Consider the following 23,552-nt stretch of genomic DNA (forward strand, 5'->3'; position numbering starts at 1 on the left):
ACAAACAATTATCACCAAAAGCTGTTTTTATCATTGGAAAAGTTTCCACTGCAGACTTGCCGAGTTTCACACAAAACTCGATGGCAATCCTTTGTTCCAATGAGCACTGCATTACGGCTTGCACGGTAATAAAAATGAGTTGACGAAAAACCTTGTCCTTACACTCCAGATTGTCGCAGACAACTGAGCGACCACACGTGCATATGCTAACTTCCCCTTCCACCAATCCCAACTGGTCTTAGCACACTGCCACGTTTAGTCGCTTCACAATATAATCACTGACACTACTTTTCGGACAAACCCTGTATATGAACACTTCCGCAAGTGGTCTCTTTCATTAAGCAGGTTGGTCGCGGAACCGATGACACCCCAAGGAGCAACTAAGTTGATCAGGCGCTAAGGCTCTCGCGCGGACATCGGCGTGTTTGGCAAAAGGGACGTCCCTTCATTCATTCGACGCCACCTACGAGACGAGTAAGGCACCGCCGGCGCCAGGAGGTCCAAGGTGTTCATGAGAAAAAATAACTACGGCAACTTTGCGACACCACACCCCGACGGAATACAACTAAGCTTGTGAGCGAGCTAGCTTTACTTCTATATGGCTGATATCACTGGTACTCGCGAAATATACTTTGAAGAATGCTGGTGGCCATATTTTCTTGCGAAAGGGCCATCCCCCTGTCAGCGAGGGGGCGATGCAGAAATCTGAGGGGGGGGTCAGGACATCCGGACATCCCCCCTGGATCCGCGCCTGCCAGTAATTCATGTAAGAGCTGTACCTCCAACCTTGTAGTTAAAAATTTAAACAAATGAAGCAAAAATGAACCTTGAGAGGTGCATGCAAATCTGCACAACTTGTCCATCACAGACATGTCTTTGCTTGCTGAGTGAAGACAGTAGCAGTCGCTCTTGTGGTACAAAAGAGGATAACTGGGATTACTCGTGGCTAGAAAAGTTGGACCAAAATGGCTTGCCTCCAAGTAAAGGCCATACCTCATCTAAATCTAGGAAAAAAGTGTGGCCCTTACAGGAGTGCTTATGCTGAGGCAGATTTGATTAAATTTTTTTATATCCTTCTAATTGCGCCAAGTCACTGATGTAGTTGTTGAGTTTAGTTATCAAGAAATTTAAAGACTTATCCATGGTAATTTTTCTGCCATCTGCATTTAAATGCAATCCAAAGTGGCAACACAATTGGGTAGGTTGGAAAGATAAATTAAAAATAAAAGTGTAGCTGAATGAGAAACCACATGATTGACATCTCAAAAATGACTCTTAATTAAATGGACCTATTGCTTGACCCTTTGAAGGGGACCGCCGTACATGTCCAAACGAAGCGTCACTCTGGAAGTGCTGCAATCTTCCATCACTTGTAGAAAAAAAAACTCAATGTGTTGCCACTCCTCAGCTTCCGGCAAAACTGATTTCTCGCTTTGCTTTGTAGTGGCTGCCACCGTGATATTTTGGAAGACTCGCATTAATGGTGCTTTGAGGCAGGGGGAATCACCAGAGCTTGGGGTGAATGTGTTCTGGTCCATCCTGAATGGGTTTACCGTAGCGCGATTAAAAGACAGGACGCACACATGGACACGCATAGTGCTGTGTGTGTCTTCTTTTGTCCTGTCTCACGCAACGGTAAACCTATTCAAGATTCATTACCAATGTGCCGACATTGCAACCCTCGTTCTGGTCTCTAGGTGTACACTTTGACCAACACATGACCTGGAATAATCATACAGATTTCGTTGTAGGCAAACTGTCCCAAATTGCTGGTCTGATCTACTCACTGAATTTTCTCCCCCGTTCCGTTAAACAGTCGCTATATATTTCCTTATTCATGAGCCACTTAAACTACTGTTGCCTTGTATGGAGTACGACTTCTGCAACTAACATTAAGAAGTTGCACGTACTACAAAAGAAAGCAGTTCGTGTTATATGTAACAAGCCGTACAACTTCCCATCGGCCTCCGTATTTCAAGAGCTTAAAACTTTGAAAATAACAAATGTTATGGAATACCGTCTCGCAATAGCCTATAAAAAGGAACACAAAAGCAATATAAGCCTTATATAGTCAATAGCCCAACTCAATAAGCGTAAAGCAATCTACACAAACAGATTTCCGGAATATTGGTATACACCTCACTCACGTACCAATTACGGCAAGCAAATGCTATGTTCTAGACTTCCTACGCTACTCAATGAACTGTTGAGTAATGAAATTGATGTACTGTCGTGTTCACCAGTTGATCTCTAACTTTTTTTCACGCCTCTAAATAATTCAGTTGTGTCAAAGTGTACACCTAGAGATTTTACAGATTCAGCGATTTCAATCGTAGAGCAATTAATCCTCAGGTCTTCTTGCAAAGTGGCCTGCATATTTTTAGCCCGAAATAGCACTCCTATAGTTTTTGAGGAATTAATACATAGGCCAGTTTCTACTGACCACTTACGTAATTTCTCCAGTACGATATTAGCCCATGAGACCAAATCATTTGGATTTTTAGACGAAATAAGTAACGCAACAGCATAGATTATAAAATGTGAGTCCCCATCAATGTTCACTAAATCGTTAACATAAATATTAAAGAGAAGGGGCCCTAAAATGCTGCCATGTGGAACACCAATATTAACTGAACGACTTTGAGATGCCTTATTGTTTATTTGTACAAACTGTTTTCTCTGATTTAGGTAGGATTTAATGAGGTCAAGGGCACTGCCACGAATGCCATATGTCATTTTGGAAAACAAGAGCTCATGGTTAATGGAATCAAAAGCTTTCAAGAAATCTATAAAGACCCCTAGTGTAAACAGACCTTTTTCAATATTATTTAAGATAAATTCTTTTTGCTCTAGTAGAGCGAGCTGAGTGGATCTATACTTGCGAAAAGCATACTGCTGGTTCGTTAACAGATTATGTTTATCCAAGAAGTTAATTATCCTGCAAGATATCTTTTCTAGGCCTTTAGAAAAAACTGGCAGAACTGACACCGGCCTGTAATTTGACAACATGGTTCTATGACCCTTTTTTAAATATTGCAGTTAATTTCGCCGTCTGCATTTCGTGTGGGAAGACTCCTGACGAGAGGCAGATATTATAAATATTGACTAATGCTGGCGCAATTATGTCCAGGACAAACTTAACAGGTTTAATTTGAATATCGTCAACATCACAGGCATGACTGTTATTAAGCTCGGAAAAAGGTGAGGCTACTTCTTATTGAGTTGTAGGGTTAATGAAGATCGAGTCTGGGCAAGTGGTAGTAATAAATTGGCAGGCATTCAAGACGGCAATCGAGATGGCAATCGACAGTATGTTTTACTGATGTTTTTTCATGCCCGAAAGCTTCGTTGGTGCCTCAAACTTAGCTGCTGGCACTTCGCTAAAATTCACTGTTTTATGCACGGCAAGCTAGTGTTAACAAAGGTTGTGTTCATCACACATCGCTTCATGCGTAATCAACAACCGATAATTGCTTAGAATGTTCGAGACGGCAATCGACAGTACGTTTTACTGCTGTAATACTACTGCTAATACGTTATTTTTGTCTAACTAGGTAAACGTTCCTTCAACAAAGATATCTAACTTCTGTCATATTTCAACGCGACTTCACCGTCATATGTTTAAATGCACGATTTCACACGTCGAATATGAAGGCATCCTCCCATCGCAAACCTTCGAGGTGGTGATTTCAACATACAGTGGAATCTCGATAAGAATCTCACGGGGTCAGGAAAAATATTCGTATTAGCCGAAATTCGTATCATCGAAACACAATTAAAACTAGCTAAATTATGGGGGGATGAGAGCATCAGATCGCGAAAATTGCGAGAAAAATTTATTTTTGAAAACCACGCATTTCGGTATCTGCAACGCCTAATCTACGCTGTATGAAAATGGTTTGGCTGAAAGCGCGCTAAAAGTGGATGAAAAAGATTTATTCGTCAGTGCGCAGGGCGAGAAAACAGCTTTAAATCGCGCAAAACCACCGCAATTCACGGAGACATATCTCGTATTTCCCGCCACCGAGCACCGCCATCTTGGTATCGTTCGAAAGCTCAAAGTTTCGCCGTTCCGCTTCTCAATTCGTCCGTCGTCGCCATCTTGTAACAAACGCGCAAACTACAGTGTACTGAAAAGCGCAAACTCAAAAGAAGCGCGGGTCTGCGATAGGTATAGTCACATGGACCCTCCGATGAAAGCAGCCTCCGATTGGCTGCCATGCTGAAAGGCGTCTCTCCATTGGTTGCTACTGTGGCAAGGGCAAGATGGCAACCGCAGTTGTCTGCTTCGTAAACCAAGGCGGCGTCTTCACTTGACACGCAGAATTCGGATTACTGAGAGCTCCCAGGTTAGTGATGGATCGTCGCTCGTTGGAGAAAAAATTTTGGACGAAGCACGCCTTCGGAATACGCGGCAAGAAAAATATGGTGATTAGCGGGAGAAGCGGAGGAGCAGCCGACTGAACGTGCCGCGCTACCTCGCACCGTGGATTACGTGCCGCGCTATCTTGCACCGTGTGACTCCGGCAGCGAAACTGACAATCGCCCTGTGCCATCGGCACCGATAACGCAGTCGACGGAAGACGCGCCAACAGAGGCTCCCGCGCCTCGGCGTACGGCCGCGCGAATCAGCCGAGATCGTATCTCGGAAGACATAGCTCGATGCGACAAGGCAAAATGGCGCAAACACAAAGAATGCGGCCCGAAGCACAGCAGCCACTCCGTCCGATGGGCGGCCGCCGAAAGGGGGGAAAAGCACGAAAGCAAGAAAAGCGCCACCGCTTCAAATTCTTCGCGCCCAGTCGCGGCCTCCGCGCTGTCCGGCGCCGCGTCCGCGCCTCCGCACCAAAAGAGAAAGGGAGAAAGCGCGTGACTGCGCGCTGTTCTCTTTCTCAGCCGTCGGTGGGGCGGCGTTTATTCGTATCAACCGACGCGGGTCGAAAATCGATTTGTAACAACCGTACTCTAGCACGTTGCAAAAGTAATGGGGCTTGGCCGGGACCACCGAAAAATTCGTATCATCCGGAAATTCGTATTAGCCGTGATCGTATCATCGAGATTCCACTGTATTCAGCAGATATCTATGGCTGTATCGTCAAAATCTCGTATTTTTTTGCCATTTTTATCTTTTTGTGCTCGTTATAGCGTGAAGGCCGAGTTTTTTAATTTATTTTGAGCGGCGTTCGCGTCCCCAAAGCGACCATGCATGTTACCTCGCATCAGCCACGGGTACTGTGGCGCCATCTCGGGCCCTCTACACAAAACGCGGACCAAAGTTCCCCCTTTCCGGAGGCGCCGTTGGTGCACCTAAAATACTTCCAACACCGTGATCACTAATTAGAATGAAGGCAGCGTGGCTGCTCTGGGCACTGTACAGGTCAGTATAGAATTCTTTCACTGCTTTTACTATGTCATCATTTACATGAGTTACATATTATTTACTTATCATTTACATATCATTTTACTTATGATTGCTGATCACAGTACCCTGTTTATCTTTGATGAAGTGCATACATATTGCCTTGTCCTATGCCAAGTTTTCTTCTCACTGATTTCATGCTGAGGCCATATTTCATGACTTGCTCAATCTTTCCCACGTTAAATTTCGAATGTCCCTTACTCTGTTCTTGTTGATGTTTTGACAGTTCAGTGAATTCTTTCTGATCTCTTGAGTTAGACACTTTGATGTTTTGTCATTTTTTTTTATTAAATCCTCCTGCGTTACTTGGGAGAGCTAACGTACTGGTTGCGTTCGTGCCTTACCTCCCACTTCAATCGATGCTTCTGAAGTCAGCCTAGTTATAGTTTCATTCATTACGTCTACACTGTCTTCATTGAACTTAACAGCAATTTAATATTTCTTCGCTATGTACAGCTAAACCTGCACATCTCATAACCTGTCCACAGAATCCCATGCATTTTTATCGTAAATATAAAGAAGTGTGCTTACTTGCAATTTCAACGCAACGAAATTTCACTGCTGCCACAAAGGAAAAGTATGGAATTAAATGGACGAATGGTTGAATTACATGCAGTTGTATGAGACACATCACAATGGTGCTACAAGGCAAATCGGCCCCTCTGACAAGTGCCCAGATGTCGCACTGCATGTAAGGCTATAAAATGCTACCGATGTTTTCGCACAAAATGTGTACAGAATGTTGCACTTTATAACAACTGCTTATTTTTTACATGGCACAAGAATTTGCACATGCACACAAAAAAAGCGCTCAGGGCCATGCAAGCCTCACCTGACAGCAAACCAGCGAAAGCTCCTGTCACACGTGCAGCAGAAGCAGTGCTGGCTTTACCACAGTGCAGGGGCCAACGAGATGACGGTGGCGTAAAATGAAGGCAATTTTCCCAGCTATTGGTCTCGTGTTTTTTCAAACATTTTCGTCGGTGTGTGTGTTACATATTGACAAATATGCTTGGCTGTCATTTTTCCAGGGACTGCATTTTACCCGCTAACAACTGAGGGTTATCGCTTGGCGCGGGACGCACCTGCATGATTTGGAACTTGCTCCAACGTTTTCCTTGATCCTGTTTGTTGTGTATGATCCCACCGAACCTTGTGCAATCAGATTGTATACGTGTGGTACTTTCTGGGGTGCACACAGGCACCGGCGATTAGCTGGACACGAGTCGCATATAAAACTGCTTGCAGGGGTGGGTGGATCCAATGCTGCATTTAGCAAACATTGTGCAATAGCCTTACTTAATTATAAGTTTGGAGCTAGCATTTACTGGTTTAGCACTAAACTTCGTGAAACAGGACTGCTCGCATTGTGTCATTTTTGTTCTGCCTTAACCCTTTCAGAGTCAATGACGTAAATATACGGCGCCGCAAACAAGTCCAAAATGGCCGATGCCGTATATTTACAGTGCCGTCTGTACGTTTAAAAAGCGCACCAATTTCCTAACTTTTTCTTGCCTGGCATGTGCTGCCACTATGCAGGAATACAGATAATTTTTTTTTCGCGCTTCTCTCTTTTGGTTTTCGTTGTATGGTTTGTGTGCTCCACTGCGTGTACTACCTACCGGTCGCGCATTGGCGCATGTGCGCGGGCGGTTTCGGCTTCTTGTGCTCGCAAAACTGATGGCTATCTCGTTACTAATCGCTCACAGGGTGACTGCCTGATACTCGCTCGTTTATTGCTCAGAGGGGTTTGCATACGAAGGATGCCGCCGTGTAAGCGTTTCCTTTTTTGGAGACTCACGCAAACTAATTGCCTCTGGTTGGCGATAAGATGAAGGATTAGCGGAAGTTCGTCACACGTATTGCTTTTCTGACGGGCGCACAACTACACAATTTTCTTGAGTGCGCTCACCTACGCAGTTTCGATTACGCAATGGACGCTGAAGAAATATTAGTGTAAGAGCAGGAACATTTGAGACTTGCTAAATATTCTAATGTGTGCATTTTTCTCAGTCTCTGAACTATGTGTATAACAATGCATCAAATTTTTAATTCTTATAAGTTTATTTCCTATTTTTATTGTTGCTATTCATGAATAAACAGTACATATATGCCAACACAAAATATTTTTTTCTCACTTTACTGTCACCCTAGAAAAATTACGGCACATTTTTTTTTTTTTTTTTTTTCGAAATAGGTCCCTCTGATGACTTTAAATCTGCAGCAAAAAAAAAATCGACCTTAAAAGGTTTGCCTCCCAATATCTGCATTCCTGCCTAGTAGTGCCAATCCTCCTGCCATTCCTGCCTGTAGAAATATGCTCTTACCTTGGAAACATGCTTCTAGGTTAAACCTCACCAGAACTACATTATTCTGGTGTTCTGTTATTTTGGTACGATGTAACATTGGGAACTGAAGAGTACTTTCAATAAAGTTTATTTTTTCATACAAACAACACTTGGGTGTAATGAGCTTAAGCACACAAAAAGAGTTTGGTCTCAACACTTGTAAAACCTCTGCCCTATTCTGGAACTGAGATGTCCTTCTTTCTTACTTCAATAGGATTGCATTGATTTCCTCGATACACTTCAGCACCTTTGGAAGGGCCGTGTTTGCTTCTTCAAGGAGCACATTACCACTTTCAACCTACTTGTGTCCAACAGTAAGTAAAAGCTCGATGATACGATCACGGCTAATACGAATTTCCGGATGATACGAATTTTTCTGTGGTCCCGGCCGAGCCCCATTACTTTGAAACGTGCTAGAGAACGGTTGTTACGAATCGAATTTCAGCCTGCGTCGGTTGATACGAATAAACGCCGCCCCACCGACGGCCGCGAAAGAGAACAGCGCGCAGTCACGCGCTTTCTCTCCTTCTCTTTTGGTGCGGAGGCGCAGCGCCTGACAGCGCGGACTCCGCGACTGGGCGCGATGAGTTTGAAGCGGTGGCGCTTTTGGTGCTTTTGTACTTCTCCTCCTTTTCTGCGAGCCGTCAGATGGAGTGGCTGCTGCGCTTCGGGCCGCGTTTTTCGTGTTTGCGCCATTTTGCCTAGTCGCAGCGAGCTATGTCTCGCAAGCGGAAAGCACTCTCCTTTAAAGAGAAATTAGACATTCTTCGAAAGGTCGATGAGGATCCCAAGAGGAAGCGGACGGAGTTGGCTAAGGAGCTAGGCCTCGCAACGTCAACACTGAGCACAATTGTTGCACAGCGAGACTATTATGAAAAACGTGCTTTCGTTCAACGTCAACACGAAGCAAGCGAATTCGAACGCGCTTATTTCGAACATACCGCGCACCGACAATGACCTTAGCAGCGCGCCAAATCACGCGGCGGCGCCTCCGACCGGCATTGCTCCGACAGAGCAAAAGCTCAGGAGAGACCCCTCAATGCCGCGCGCAAAGGAACGGAAAAAAAAAAAAAAACCCGCGGCGGAAATTTCACCCTCTCTCAAATGGCAAGGTCGCCGTTTCTGCATCGCGCCGGAACAAGCGTGTACGTGCCGTGCCGACTAGAGTGTTCTAGACAACCCTATTCTAGCACACACTAGTGCGGACGTCTCAGCCACTCAGCCACGCGGATAAAATGGCAGTGAACCCTTCTCTATTTTCTAGTCACATGTTGACCTTGCACGCTGCGGCAGCAGCGCAGAGGGAAGCAGCGGCGGAGGCACAGTCGGGCCAACGAAACTGCCACGCCCGCAAACGCTCGCTTCTCGATAACGGCAGAAAACGAAACTTCAGGGGGCGGCTAAAATAAGCTGGCGCCAGCACGGCGGCGGGCGCGCACGGAGTCGAAGGTGAGAGAGCTACGAGGGAGTTGAGAGGGAGGGCGAGGGGAGCCACCGAAGCGGCGGAGTTGACGCGGCCAAATCCGCTTTCCTGCCGGCCTCCTCCCTCACCTTCGACGGTCTCCGCGCGCACCCGTGTGCCGGCGCCGCCCGCTCGCTCCCTGAAGCTTTGTTTTCTGTTGTTATCCGGAAGCGACCGTTAGCCGGCGTGGGCAGTTTCGTGGCCCGCGCTTGCTATGCGCTTGCGCGCCGCGATATTTCACGACTCGCACCGTTCGTGCATCGTGCTATGGTGCACGAATACTTCATGAATACGTCCTTTTAATTCGAACAAATTTTCGGGCCCCTTCGAGTTCGAATTACCGAGATTCGACAGTAGTTTTGATTGTGTTTCGATGATACGAATTTCGGCTAATACGAATATTTTTCGTGACCCTGTGAGATTCGTATCATCGAGCTTTTACTGTAATCAATTCTTGAGCACTGCCTAGAAGTGACTTGAGTGAAGGTCATGCTTTTCGTCAATCAGCACCGTGCGTTCATCCTTTTCAGATTTCGTTTCGCACTCCTCATGGTTTCTTGTTCACTTTTCAAGCGTTGAATGTTGCGCTGGCGAGCTTCTTGCACTGACTTGAGAGTAGCAGTTATTTCCACTTTGGTGACATAAAAATGTTGTAATGCCTAAGGCATGGGTTCTCAAAGTGGGTTCCGCGGAACCCTGGGGTTCCGCGAGCCACTGATAAATTTTCCGTGGTCCCGCGCTCACCAAGTGGCTAAAACGGCGAAAACGAGGTGCGCTCGATCCACATAACCTCCGTTACTCATGCCCGAGTGTCAAAAAGCACATCACAGCACGTAACGGCAACGCGCGAACTGCGCAATAAAATCGCAAGCAGCTTGTAGCCACCCAACCTCTCAAAACGGGCAGCGCGCCTAAGCTTTCGCACTTACAACCCGGGGGCCGTAATTTACCAACATGCGCATTTCTCCCATTTGTAGATAGCGTAGGTGCCGATTGCGTGCGCACTGACGTATTCGTTGGAGGAATAAAAAAATGAAGAAAAAAATGCGTGGAGCATCGCAAATACGCGCCGCAGAAGAGCAAGAATGGCGCTAGCCTCCAACCGAAACGAAGCGGCGCAGTCCGCATCGCCATGGTCCTCAGCGGCAATCGTGCGCGGCACGTGATTGACAGCAACGCCGGAGCGTATCGTGCCTTATTGTGCCCTTAGAAGACTTTATTCTTGCGTTTATCGCCGCGCGTAACATCGCGTTGGCGGCATGCCACGTGCCTTCATAAGTGCGTAGTTGCCATCCATGATCGCGTCGATAACCACCGCAGTTTCGTCCGCAGCGGTTGCGGCAAACGGTAGTTTCGTTTTCACTCGGTGCGCGCGTTGGCTGCGCCTTCACAACTGCGTAGTCGCCAACCATGGTAACGTCGATAGCGACCACGGCTAGAGTGACCTAGAAAATTCTAGGTCACTCTACCACGGCTTCGTCCGCACTTCTTGCAGCGAACGGTAGTTTCGTTTTGACTTGGTGCGTGCGTCGGCCGCCTGCCTTCTGAACCGCAAGGTCGCCGTCCATGATCGCGTCGATAGCGGCCCCGGTTTCGTCCGCAGCGGTTGCGGCAAGCTGTAGTTTTGCTTTGACTCAGTGCAAAGCTGTCGAAGATTAAGAGCCCCGGCTACATCTCGATGGACGGACAATTTGTTGGCGAGCAGCTGACTGGCGAAAAAATAAACGGGATGTATGCGCGCGAGGTCTTCGCCGCTGCTAGCGCTAATCAGTCATGAGATGAGAGTTGCAGCTTCCGCACTGGTCTTGTGCAAATATAAACAGGATTTGCTGATTCATTGAGTAAATAAAAGCGTGTTGACGTAGTTAAACATCTGTTTATTGTTTTCTTGATACCCTCGATAATTCGACATTCGGTTAATTAGGACATTTTAATTCGTTTTTTTTTTTTTGGGGGGGGGGGGGGTTCCTTGGCGCTTCATGGAGCTTAGCAGGGTTCCCTGGAACGAACATGCTTGAGAACCCCTGGCCTAAGGTATGCCTTTGTTTGCCACAAAGCAGTAACACAGGTAATGCTCATGGAGCTCCAGTGTTGCAAGGCAAACTAATTCTCACTGAAGCCCCTCTTGCAGTCCATGTTTCCATGGGGAATGCACACCAACCTCACCAGCTTTTCATACTTGTAGTCTATACCCTTTTCCAGTACACAGTTAAGCTTCCTTCCCGGTCCCAATCACTACTTCCCACACCAGTCCGCTCCATTCGTCTATCAAACCAGATACTTCGCTGGGGGGCAATAACTTGTGGCAGTGCACACGCAATGTGTCCAAGAGATACTGAAGATGATCCATGCCTCGGGTTTAAGAACTTCAAGTGCTGATGAACTTTGTTGTCCAACGGCAGCCATGAGAGCAAGTGATCAGCAGAAGCAATGTAAAATGCACGTACACGGATGCACATGCTTTTTCTTTCGCAAGCAGGCCAAGAGTGTTCGACATCTTGAACTAGCTCTGGTTTCTGCAGCCACATTGCAGATCCACGAATGTCCAGAACCTTCAGCTCCGCTCCAGATATCTCACTGAACAATTCTTGCCGCATGAACCGCCTGAGCATTTGCTTTATCAAGAGCACCATTTCCTCATACAGTATATGCAGCAGTGGTTCCAGACTTTGGAACTGTGTTTTAAAGTTCTGGAAGAGTTTAGCAGCATTTTTTACAAACAGCAGCTTTATTTGAAGGGATTTGCCAGAAAATACAGCTGCAAGGCATTCATGCCTTGTTGCAGCTATAGCTCTCACTGCGTGCTTGTTTGAGATGAAAACTTTAAGGGCTTCGAACTGTTTGACAATGTGCTCCACTCCAGGCAAAAGTGTTAGCCAGCAGCTGCCATGTCGAAGGAATTAGAGGGCAGGTAATCCCAAGTTCATCAGCAGTTCTTTGAAGTGTGTTCCTTGCAGCCGACTTGAAGTAACTGTGAATGTCAGTTACAATGAACTCGAGATCATTCGAGAACGCCTGAAGACCAGCCGAAAAGGCATTGTGAACCTTATGCAGTGTGCGCTCTCCTTTGTCCAGCAGGCAAGGTTCCTTGATCTTTTTTTTTTTTTTAACTTTTCATAACGTTCGGCCCATCAGTGAAGAGCAGATTCTGGTTTGGCACCTCAGCAACTGCTTCTAGAAAACATGATTTCCGCTGTAGCATGGCCGAGGTTGAATTCCTGCAGATGGAAGACACCCGGCACTGTCAGAATAAAAATCCAGCTGCCGGACCTTTTCTTCGGGTTTCAGTGTTTCATGATTGCATAAAAAACGTTAGGTCGACTTAGTAGGGGCCATCAGAAATCAACTTTTTACGGGTACATGCACGTGGCTGCAATCCCCAAGTATAGAGCAAAGACACTTTCAGCTCTTGCCATGCTGTCTCGTAATTGGCTGTTTGGTATCGACTGAAATCAAGAGTAAGCTCAGACTTGCGAAGCTCTCCGTTGGAGCCCCCAAGATTTGCAGCATTTTCAACGTGCCTTCTGGAGCTTGCATGGCGCTTGATCGCTGTGGTGCCGTGTTGGGCGCAGCTGACAAGTACAGAGCAAATGATGCAAAAACCGGCTGACTCTTTGCTGCTCTTCTTGCATCATTCGCAAATGAGGTCGCCATTTCCATCTTTTTCTTGCAGGATGACGTCCTTAAATTTGGTGCACCCAGGGTGTCTACCAAGTTTACATTTTCAGATTCCCTGAGTTTTCCAGGTTTTCCCTGAGTGATTTTGCTAAATTCCCTGAGTGAAACGGAACTTTCTTTCACATCAAGATGGGCTGACACCATGTTGCCTGATGCTGTCACTCTTTAGTAAGCATGTTAAAAAAATGCGAAGCATCAATTGCGATAGCAAATTAGTACAGAGCTATACGGAGTAAGGATAGTAGTTTTATCGATCAGCTGTATAAACTTAGACATGCAGCAGCACCAGCAATGCGCCGAACTGTTGTCGACGCCGTCGACGTTTTGCCCGCGTTCGCACCGAACGCGCACGGCGCTGGTGACTGTTGCCTGTGCCTCTGGGGGCGGCTCGGAAGTTTTCGACGAGATCAGAACGGGACACTCGTCGAGCAGCGTCCGAAGTCTTTACCACCTTCTCGCCTCACCACATTTTTATATAAATACGCATTTGGTGGCGCAGCTAAACGTCGCCTCCCCTCCCTCCCTCCATTACCGCCAACTTTCGTTCCCTTTCAATTAAATTACAGCTAATTTAGGGACGGGCGAATAGTGGATTTGAGGTTCGAAGCGAGTAGTGATTTGGTCAAATAATTTCGAATCGAATAGTTTGAACAGTATATATCACATATTACAGTAAAACCTAGTTAATTCGAATTTCACGGGATTGAAAAAAAAAATGTCCGAATTATCAGGGTATGCAGAAAGCAATAAGCAAATGCTTACTACGTCAGCACGATTTTATTAGTATAATGTATGAGCAAATCCTTTCGCTATTTAGCACAAAAGCAGTGCGGAAGCTACAATTCTCGTCATCTCGTGACTGATTGGCTCTCGCAGCGGCGATCGAGGCCTCGCGACTTCCTTCGCAGCACGGCTGCGGCGCGCGCCATCATTTCCAACACGCTTTGCACTACCACGCGCACATCCCGATAATTTTTTCGCCAGTAAGCTCAACGCCAACGGATCGCACGTGCATCGTGATGTAGCCGGTGCGCTTCATCCTCGACAGCTTTGCCCCGAGTCAAACCGAAACAACTGCTTGTCGCAACCGCGGCCGCTATCGACACGATTATGAACCTCGACTTTGCGGTGCTTAAGGGTATGGCCACGATAGAGGCAAAAACGCCCGCGTCATGCCGCGAGCGGCAACGCATCATGACGCGCGCGGCAAAAGCGGCAGGAATCGGGGGTTTTACGGCTTGCCGAGGGTGCCGAGAGCGACGAGGGTAACGTCACGGAGCCAATGGCAACCGGACCTCCGCCGCTCCGCGCCGGGTTATCAATCGACGATTGTCGTCTCTCGCGGTTCTATAGAGGGATTTCTGGACGCTGTCCGATCGCACCCTTTTCGCTCACGGTGATTCCGCGTTCCGAGAGCGCGCGAGATCATATCGAGCTGCCGCGCGGCGAGACGCGATTGCCACGGTGGACTTCGCGGCAAGGCGCTGACGCGCGGCAACTTGCCGCTAGTGTGACCGTACCCGGCCGACGCACGCACCGAGTCAGAACGAAACTACCGTTCACTGCAACAACTTCAGACGAAATCGCGGTCGCTATTTATGCGATCATGGATGGCCACTACGCAGCTCTTTAGGCACGCGGCCGACGTGCGTATTGAGTCAAAACGAAACTAAACGAATCCGCTGCGAAAGAAACCGCGGCAGCTATCGACGCGATGATGGGTGGCGACTATGAAATCCCGTGGCCAACGCGTTGTTATGCGCGGCGGTAAACGAAGCGTTCCGTCGTTGCTGTCATTCACGTACGATTTCCGCTGCTGACTATGGCTATGCGGACTCCGCCGCTTCGTTTCGGTTGTGCGCTAGCGCCGTTTCTGCTCTTCTGCGTCGCACATTTCAGGCTCTTTAATGCAAAAACATGTAGCCTTCGAGATTTATGGTAGATGTATGGCAGCCATGACGTGAACATAGCCTCCGAGATGTGCAGCGACCGTCCGTGGCTTTTGGCTGCCTATTCGGGACCGCTGAATAATTCGAAAATGTTGAATCCATGAATTCGAATCGGAGCGAATAACGAACATAGAATTATTCAATGAAATATTCGACAATACCCTATATTCGCCCATCCCTACAGTAATTTTCCCTGATAGAGGCACAAATTCCCTGAGTTTTCCCTGAGTTTTTCCAGAATATTCAAAATCCCTGAGAATTCCCTGTTTTCCCGGTTTTCCCGGTTGGTAGACACCCTGTGCACCACTCCGAGATTCAAGAAATTTTGCAATATTTGGCAGAAGATATAAAATGACAAGCAATTCACAGTACAACTTCAATATTATTGTTTCTCCATGCATTTTAGAAAACAACAATAGACAACACTCATACCGTTGCCACGAAATGATGTCCGGCAATTACTTCGAGCAGCTCTCGGAGCCGTCGCACAAGACACCCCGGTAATAAAGAAAACATCTCAGAACCTTAACATTCACTACGTCAGTTGGAAGTGCCACCGCCGCACACCAACGTCAACCGTATCCTGCATACCCTCTGGAATTTTGCACGCTAGGCCAACATCGTGAGCCCGACATGATTTGACCCCTTCCTATCCCTCCCTAACCTCCGTACAGGCCGCTGTGCCAGCCCACTGCCAATAAAGCTCCGTCCGTCCGTCCATCAAGCGCAGAGTCGAAGAGGATCAGATAACAGGTCTCGCTCGAAGCGTCGCCACTACGGCTGCTTCGCCGGCGCTCGGTAATTTCTTTCTCAATGGCTCGGTCGCTCAGTCTCGTTATGCGTAGGTTGGGCCGTCTGTGCGTGCCCTTCAGCGCAAGCGACAGGCTGAATCCAATCATCCAGTAGATATCGGTAGCATGGCTTCAGAACGGCGCAACAAGGAAGACGAAAAGACGAAAGATCCCACGAACACAAGCGCCGTGTTCGTGTGATCTTTCGTCTTTTCGTCTTCCTTGTGCCGTTCTGAAGCCATGCATCTGTACCAACTCGCCCAATTGTCAGTGCTACTCAACGAGATATCGGTAGACGGCAGACTGGAAAATCTCAAGCGAAGGCAAAGTTGGCTGCTGAAACACCGGAGCAAAGGAAGGCCACATTGGCACGTTATAGAGACACTTATCAAGCACGGAAGCTTGCATTAATGAAACACTGTGTGCATAATCTTTTCAAAACCAAGCCAAACAGACCTTTCACTCGTAACAACTAGGTTAACAAGAGTTAAACCTCAGCCAATTTTTCTATGTGTTTGCGATGAAACACAAAGACATTTTACTTACTTTTGGTCATTTCCCACTGGTTGTGGCGCAGCGGCCCGCACCGGCAAACAACACCGTGCAAATGTGACACTAAGAAATCCAAAAAGAAGGTGTGTAGTGCTTGAGGAGCCAACTTCCACAGCCGCTCACAGCCTTGATGAAACCGAAACCATAACCACCTTGATGAAACCGAAAACACCATGTTTCAGTCAAGTTTTTGGGCACAGGGCATGATGGTGGTCGTATCTGATAAACGAGTTTGGTGCAACAGAAGCGGTTCAGCACAGGATGGTGCAGGTAAACAAGTTTGGCGCACAATGGTGCAAATGGCGCAGCTGTTCCGCCCCTGCGCTTGACCCGCAGATCAAATTTTTGACAATCGCCGACTGCGCTACTGTTGTGCTTCGAGTGTCCCTTGCTTTTGTGGGTTCACTCAATGAAAAGTTGGTTATTAGAAAACTTAAAAGTGGCTACATTACCAACTACTAGTTAGTTTCACGATTCACAGGTTTGCCACTTCATTGTCACTATGTGACAATATGCATAAAACTATGGACATTGACGCTACCAATATGATTTTTTTTTTTTTTTTCGCAAGTGTGAGCTCCTAGGGCTCGCCCAGCTTGGCCATCCGTAACATGATCGGAGATCACGCATACTAGTTTGCTATTAGTTTTCCTTAAAGTAGTAGTTATAACGCAGAAAACTGGTGCAATAAATAAAAACAAAGAGGGTCCACTTGTTAAGCGTCAACCATCAGTGGTGTGTGGTGACTCGACCAGAGCCCACCACGCTGCAGAGGCAATGCCAGCCTACCGCATCTCATAAAAGTTATTCAGAGGCCCAGTGAGCTGAAGTGGCTGAACTTTCCGACTACGTCAAAGGACAAGGCCTTCGATGGCTTCGAGCGAAGTGAAATAAATGTTGGTTTTCTGCACCTAGAGGAATTGGTTCAAGTTTTTTCATGCTAGAATTTGCAGCTTGTAAAAATTGTTTACAAAAATTTAGTGCCCTGGTTTGATACAAGCGAGCGTAATCGCATTTATTCGTGCCAACCGAGTTAAAATAGGTGCATCAGATACACTTATATACCCAAATTTTTCTTTAACATTTGTGAGAAGTGGGGTGGGCGACTTGTACAGAAGTGCAACTTTTAGACCCAGCCCAGGTCACACTACACTGTCCCGGGGCCACCCTGGTGGTGCTGATGACTACCCGACATTATCAGCTCAAGTTTGGCAACGTTTTAGTGTAGCAAGCTTGGCAATGTATTTAAATCCTCGTTCTAAAGTAGCCGAGTACCACCAGGATGCTTCAATGGCAAACTGGATTAAAAGCGTGGTTTTAGAAGAAGCAAGGAAAATGTAAACCCGAAGGAAGCCAGATGTGAGCTCAACCACAAAAGCTTGTGTCCTTCCCTGTCAGCACCGTGGAAATAAGCTCAGCAACAATTTCACTTGCTTGTGGCAGCAACTTGCACTGCCACAGGTTTAAAGATGAAATTTTGGGCCAATATGTGCGAGTGGTGGCGTAAGCATGCTGTTGCCTCGCCTTGCAAAAGATGCCTGCTGACACTAGTGTGTCTGAAGGAAGTGTGACTCCCCAAACATGTCAGAGAGATATGCTTCCTCCCTTCGTGATAACCTTAAACCAGCGACATGACTGCCTATGCCTGACATAACTGCAGTTATGTCAGGCAAAAGTGCCATACCAGAACATTTTGTTGACCACAAAGCATAATTTTCTTGTACACCCGTGAGCAAAAGTATATGGACCAGGGATTGCGCGATAAAGCCAATTTTTTCAACTGCCTGTGAGTGCAACTTGAAATTGAGGACTGCAGTCCAAAATTGGGATTGCAAACTTTCAGTGTACTCGTCAATTTCAGTTTACGCATGTTAATTACAAAGAAATTTTTGCACACTTTTGCTCACGGGTGTACGTTGTTTGTTGTGCAATAAACTTTCTTTTTTTTCGTACCTAAAGTTGGTGAAAGAAATGGCGTTTTTGCAAAACCAATAGTATTTGTATTTAAAAAAATATTCATTTTGATTCCCACTTGGTTTTCATTATTCAAATTCACTATTTGCGCATTCCTGCTTAATTGGCAAATTAAGGACAACCAAAGAAATAAGAGTTTGGAGTATGGAAACCCATCCTCCTGTCTCCGTAGTCTGTTTTTCTTTATTTTTTTCAACAGATTTCGGTGGCGTCCATGTACGCACAAAATTATCATGATCAGCATTGGCTCGAGCATTGTCATTTTCTTCCGCAGCTGGCTCGTTGGCATCCCTCGGCACGCGCTCGTGCCACTGCTCCCGCGTTAGTCGTCGTCGTCTGCTTTCGCAGCTGGCAGCGTTGCCGCTAATCAATCCAACATAGAATTTCTCTTCTGTCGTCGTAATGGGGAGGCATCCAGAACGAACGCGCTCGGGAAAGGGCTCGTTGTGGATGTGCCGATTCTAGCGTGAGGGCTTCCAAAGCCCAGGCGAAACGTCAGCGAAGAGCTGCCGACCCCGAGTTGGGGGAGCGCGATCTTGAGGCCAAACGTCAACATTGTCTAGCCCTCCAGGAACCCGAAAACAGTGGTGCACGCCTCAGCAATGCTAGTGCCAACTTCCCCGTTGGGACGGCCAGGTTTGAATTAAACATAACAGCACTGAAATTCAGCCAATTCTAGTGGTAAGGAAGGAGTTCGATAGTTTGGCCCACGTACGCTGGGACAACCTGTATACAAGTGCATTTCATCACTCGAGGGTACACTACAATTTCGCATACACAAATTTTGCTTGTGTTTACCGACATGCAGATCATTCAGCTTCTCTAAACTATGTGTGCCTCAGAAGTGCACAAAATACAGTGGTGTTTATTTTCAAGAACAGAGAAACAGTCAACACAACTGAGAGGCGCACAAGCAAGTACCTGCTGGTGCAGCCGAACAAGGGTGCGCTCCGTGACAGCCGAGCCCGACAGAATGTCCACCTCGGCGTTGATTCGCTGCCTGGAATGGCCACCGACCTTGCTACCCTCGGGGAGCTGCACAGACAGCAATAAACTGGTACACACGCTGGAGGTAAAGGCTGACTCGGGAACGATAACACCACCAGTAGGTGAACAAAAGATGTTATCTTTGAGACAATAGTGCAATCTGATGTACTTGGTGATCTGACTAGTTCCGGTCATGCTCCTATACCAGGTCATACCGCCTTATCTCACAGTGCAGATGTGGCCCTTTCGTGCTCCTCTTACTGCTTGGAACACTTGGTCATGGTGGGCACACTGGCCAAGGTGCCCTTTTTTCCCCACCTTCTGGTGCAGGCTAACAGAAGAGTGGGTGTCGATCACTCTTTCCTTGAACCTAGTAAGGTCAGATGAAACGCAAGGGCTCAACAAATGAACTGCTGTTATCAGTGAGAAAAAAATGTAGCTGAAATGCAGTTCCAATCCAGCTCCAATTCTGCTCAAATCCAGCGCTAATGCAGCTCCACTAACGTGAAACCTGGGGAAGCACAAAGCAGTGATGCACCGGTGCTGGAGTAGCGCTAGAGGGAGGAGCACTTGTGGGGTGGTGGCACCCTCTCTTGCGCTGCGCTGGTACCAGTCTGGCATTTTGGAACAGATTTTAACGAGATTCTGCTAATTAATGCACTTAACACTTGATTATTCCTGTCTTTTAAATTATTGTGAATCGTGTTAGTTTATTTTGAACCAGCTTTGATCAATTCTGCACTTGTTTTGACCCTGTTTCGAGCACTTGGTTTTGAGCGTGATCACCGACAGATCACGCGCGACAGACAACGATGCCGACAGCCGGGGCCCCTAAAGTGCTTTGCGCTTAAAATGTTAAGCACAGTGTTGTACACACAGGACTGCAAAACAACACCGAAAAGGAGCACTTGATCCACTGGCCACCCTGGATCCACAGCCCACCCACACAGGCCACCCACCCTGCTGCTGTATTGGTAGCAGTGCTTTGTGTGTCTGTCAGTGCAAAAACTATGGACAACCAGCACGACTGCCAACCTTGTGGCACACTCTTTACAATGCACACAGGTTTCAGCGTTCGTACTGCAGAAGTCAGTGCCTCAAAGGACTCTCATCATCCTCCAGAAAAGTACAGGTCTCTTGCCAACAGGGCAGAAAACCACAGCTGCTACTATCAGTTTGGACATAGTGAGGAATGTTTTGTTGCATGACTCCACTTTTTTTTTGTTTATGACCTCAATGTCACCATGTGTCAAGCATGAAGTCAACGTCCGCGCAAGTACTGTCACAGATGCGTCCTTCCATCAATTTGACAGCACCCGCAGGCGCACGAGATGGTACATATTAGGAAAAAATATAAAAATGTAGACTCATGTCCTAGATGATAACAGAGCACTTTAATTTTTTTTTTAGGAACCTGAGCTAGATTGTGCGAGGACTTGGTCATCACGATGAATGCATCCAGTTTCTCACAAATGTCTCCATGAATGTAATCATGGCACTGTCACATAATCACAACTGAGGAAGATTAGATTGTTGGGGTTCTTAGTATTGCATTGCTGAAAATGGGCGAAACAAAAAGACAGCGCACACAGGAAGAAAGTGCTTGGCTTTGCCTCTTTGTTGCGCTCATTTTCATCATGAGAACAACTGAGGGCTCCAAAATTTGGAGCAAGTAGGATAAATCAGAATCCTCAATTTCTTTCAATATTTATTGCATCAATCTGTACATGCCACTTTATGAGGCTGCACTGTGGTGTGCCACCAACGATCCTACCTTAGCCAAGATGACGTCCATGTGGTGCTGCAGATGGCCCGAGCTGAGGCTGCTCGACATCTGCTGGATTTCCTGCATTGTTCACAACCTCATTGTTACACAAGGCCACTATGGGCACTGCAATGCAAGGCAGCGTTAACAACGAGACATCTCAGAAATGCTTCCATTCCCAACGGGTTCAGCCTCAAATCCCTGCTCGTGAACCTTTGCTATGCCCCTGGGGATGATCTGGAAGCCAAGGTGAGGTGTGGACGTGAATCAAATGTTGCACCATGTGACACACTTCCGAAACACTCGGTCTTTAATGTGGCCTGGTCTAAAGACATTGCTGCATAAACAATGCTTTCCTGCCCATGTAAGCGAACGAAACCATTAATTTGAAACACAATGTGTTCTGACCATTTTTTCCTACGTTTAATATATCCATTCGTCAGTGGGAAACTCGCCTCTCTCTTTTGTCCTCCATTTGTACAAAGCAAACTCACAGGCACACAGTTCCCTCCAACTTAGTCACCATCAAGGGGGGTATTACAAAAAAAAAAGGCTGTGCATTCCTCCTTTGAACCATGCTGAATGCAATGAAAAAAAAAAAAAACAGTATGACAAGTTGTAATATGTACAGTGAAGTAATACAGTCAACTTTCTTTAATTCAACCCTGACAGAATCGACAAAATTGATAGAATTTAACAAGATCCGGAAAAAAAAAATGCTGACACACCACTGCTTCATTTGGCAGTACAGTTAACCTCAAAATAACAAAAAATAAATGCGCACTTTATTTCACTATATTGAAATTTCACTGCAATAAAATTCTACCTTTGATGCAAAGTGCAGTCGCCGGTCATTTCTCTTTTAAATAGAAGAGGCTGTAAAAGTGTCCAAATAATCGGGCAGTCTGAGAAAACAAATTTCAATAACAAAAAAAGTCAATTTTGCAGAAATTAAGATGCAGCGAGTACTTTTACGATTTATTCAACAATTTAGGAGCGTCTCCAACCAAAAAAGTGTTAGACCCGACGTATCGAAGGCAACTTGGCTCCTTCCTCAGTGTTCAATGATGGATGGGTGCAGCTTTCAAAGGTCCTTTCCATGAAGCACAAATCTTACAGACAAGATGAAAGCCCAACAAAGGCTATTACAGAGGCAGGCCATGTTATGCGTAGGACGGATAACCGGTGGACCATTAGAGTTACAGAATGGGTACCAAGAGAAGGGAAGCGCAGTCGAGGACGGCAGAAAACCAGGCGGGGTGATGAAATTAGGAAATTTGCAGGTAGAAATTGGAATCAGTTAGCACAAGACAGGATAACTGGAGATCGCAGGGAACGGCCTTCGTCCTGCAGTGGACATAAAAATAAGATGATGATGATGAAGCAGTTTTGTGCGACAGAGCTGCGAGTAGCTTCAATTTATATTACAGACTCTGCAGGACTTGGAAATCAAAATTGCCAGAAAGGTAAATGAGAAAATAATACTGCAGTGCAGCTGCCAATCGCACTTTATTGGAGGAATCCGCTCCCACCAGCATGCATTCTTTTCTTACCTACACACTTTAAAAGAAAAGACAAGTCAGTTTCTTGTAGACTTTCCTTAAGCCACACAGCAAGAGCTTTTCTTTGAGCATGTCCGTAAGGAGGATCACTTACGACCTGCACAGACAAATCTCTGAATGACATTGATGCTGCATCTGTGGCCTCATCCAAGGTGTGGGCCTGAGGTAATGCCTCTTCACTTGTCCCGTCTCATACCACAAACCACGCGAAATCAGGAAACCAACAATGTCTTGCTTGGGTGCTCGTGTGTAGGGAGAAAGCTCTGAACTGCGGGCACGAACAATTAGTGTATCCGATACGATCTGCGTACCTTCCAAGGTGGCTAATCGGTTCAGTCTTTGCTTTCGATACGCGCTCAAGTGGAATTCTTGGTTTTAGGAGATAGTCATACTTTGGCAAGACGTGCCAAAGCAAATGGCCGACAGCAAAGGTGTGGCAGAGCTGCAAGAACGGCCACATGCCGAGCCAAAGTGCTGCCAGAGAATGCTGCTTCTGTTCCCTCTGTCAATGTGGTATATGGAAATTATTTAGCTCGGTCATTATGGACTTCGCTCAAATTGTCTTCCAACAAAGATTCCCGGACAATCCGTGCTGTTTCTCAGCTTTTTCGATAACCTTCAGCTCGTCCTTGAGTATCAGCACTGTGCATTTGCACGACAGGAAAGGTTGCGATCCCCAGTGTATCCACTTCCCTTTTATTTATAAAGGACCTTAAAAAGCTCCACCATCCGTCGTTAACCCTAAGGAAGGAGCCAACTTGGCTCTGAAACATCAGCTTTAACAAATAAACTTTTTGGTTGGAGACACTTCTAAATTCTTAATAATCCCAAACAGCCGAGTAATTCTGTTGAAATGTTTAGCTTTTTTATGGTTTAACACTTTCCTGTCCACGTCTATACTTATTGTTGGTTTCAACTTGAAATTTTACCACGCTCGGATTGGTTTCGGACAGCTAATGCCATCCAGCACCTAAAAGAGGAATTATTTTTCTACTTTCGCTTCCGTGTGTTTTTTTGCACCGTGGGGGCATTTTTATAGCGTCTTTTAGTCGGGCATGGCAACGA

At 46.5% G+C, this 23,552-nt stretch overlaps 1 protein-coding gene across 1 annotated transcript in view; it reads right to left on the minus strand.

Annotated features, from left to right (window-relative positions):
• LOC125941756 (uncharacterized) overlaps positions 1 to 22,070 on the minus strand; it is a 33,930-nt gene extending 11,860 nt beyond the window's left edge. The window contains exons 1-2 of the mRNA XM_049659589.1: positions 20,935 to 22,070; positions 19,095 to 19,208 (exon numbers count right to left, since the gene is read on the minus strand). Coding sequence (XP_049515546.1) covers positions 19,095 to 19,208; positions 20,935 to 21,012 — 192 coding nt within the window. The 5' untranslated portion in view covers positions 21,013 to 22,070. The remainder of the gene's footprint in view (positions 1 to 19,094; positions 19,209 to 20,934) is intronic.
• Positions 22,071 to 23,552: the final 1,482 nt, after the last annotated feature.

The sequence above is a fragment of the Dermacentor silvarum genome, unplaced genomic scaffold (assembly GCF_013339745.2).
Source record: "Dermacentor silvarum isolate Dsil-2018 unplaced genomic scaffold, BIME_Dsil_1.4 Seq219, whole genome shotgun sequence".
NCBI classification, from domain to species: domain Eukaryota; kingdom Metazoa; phylum Arthropoda; class Arachnida; order Ixodida; family Ixodidae; genus Dermacentor; species Dermacentor silvarum.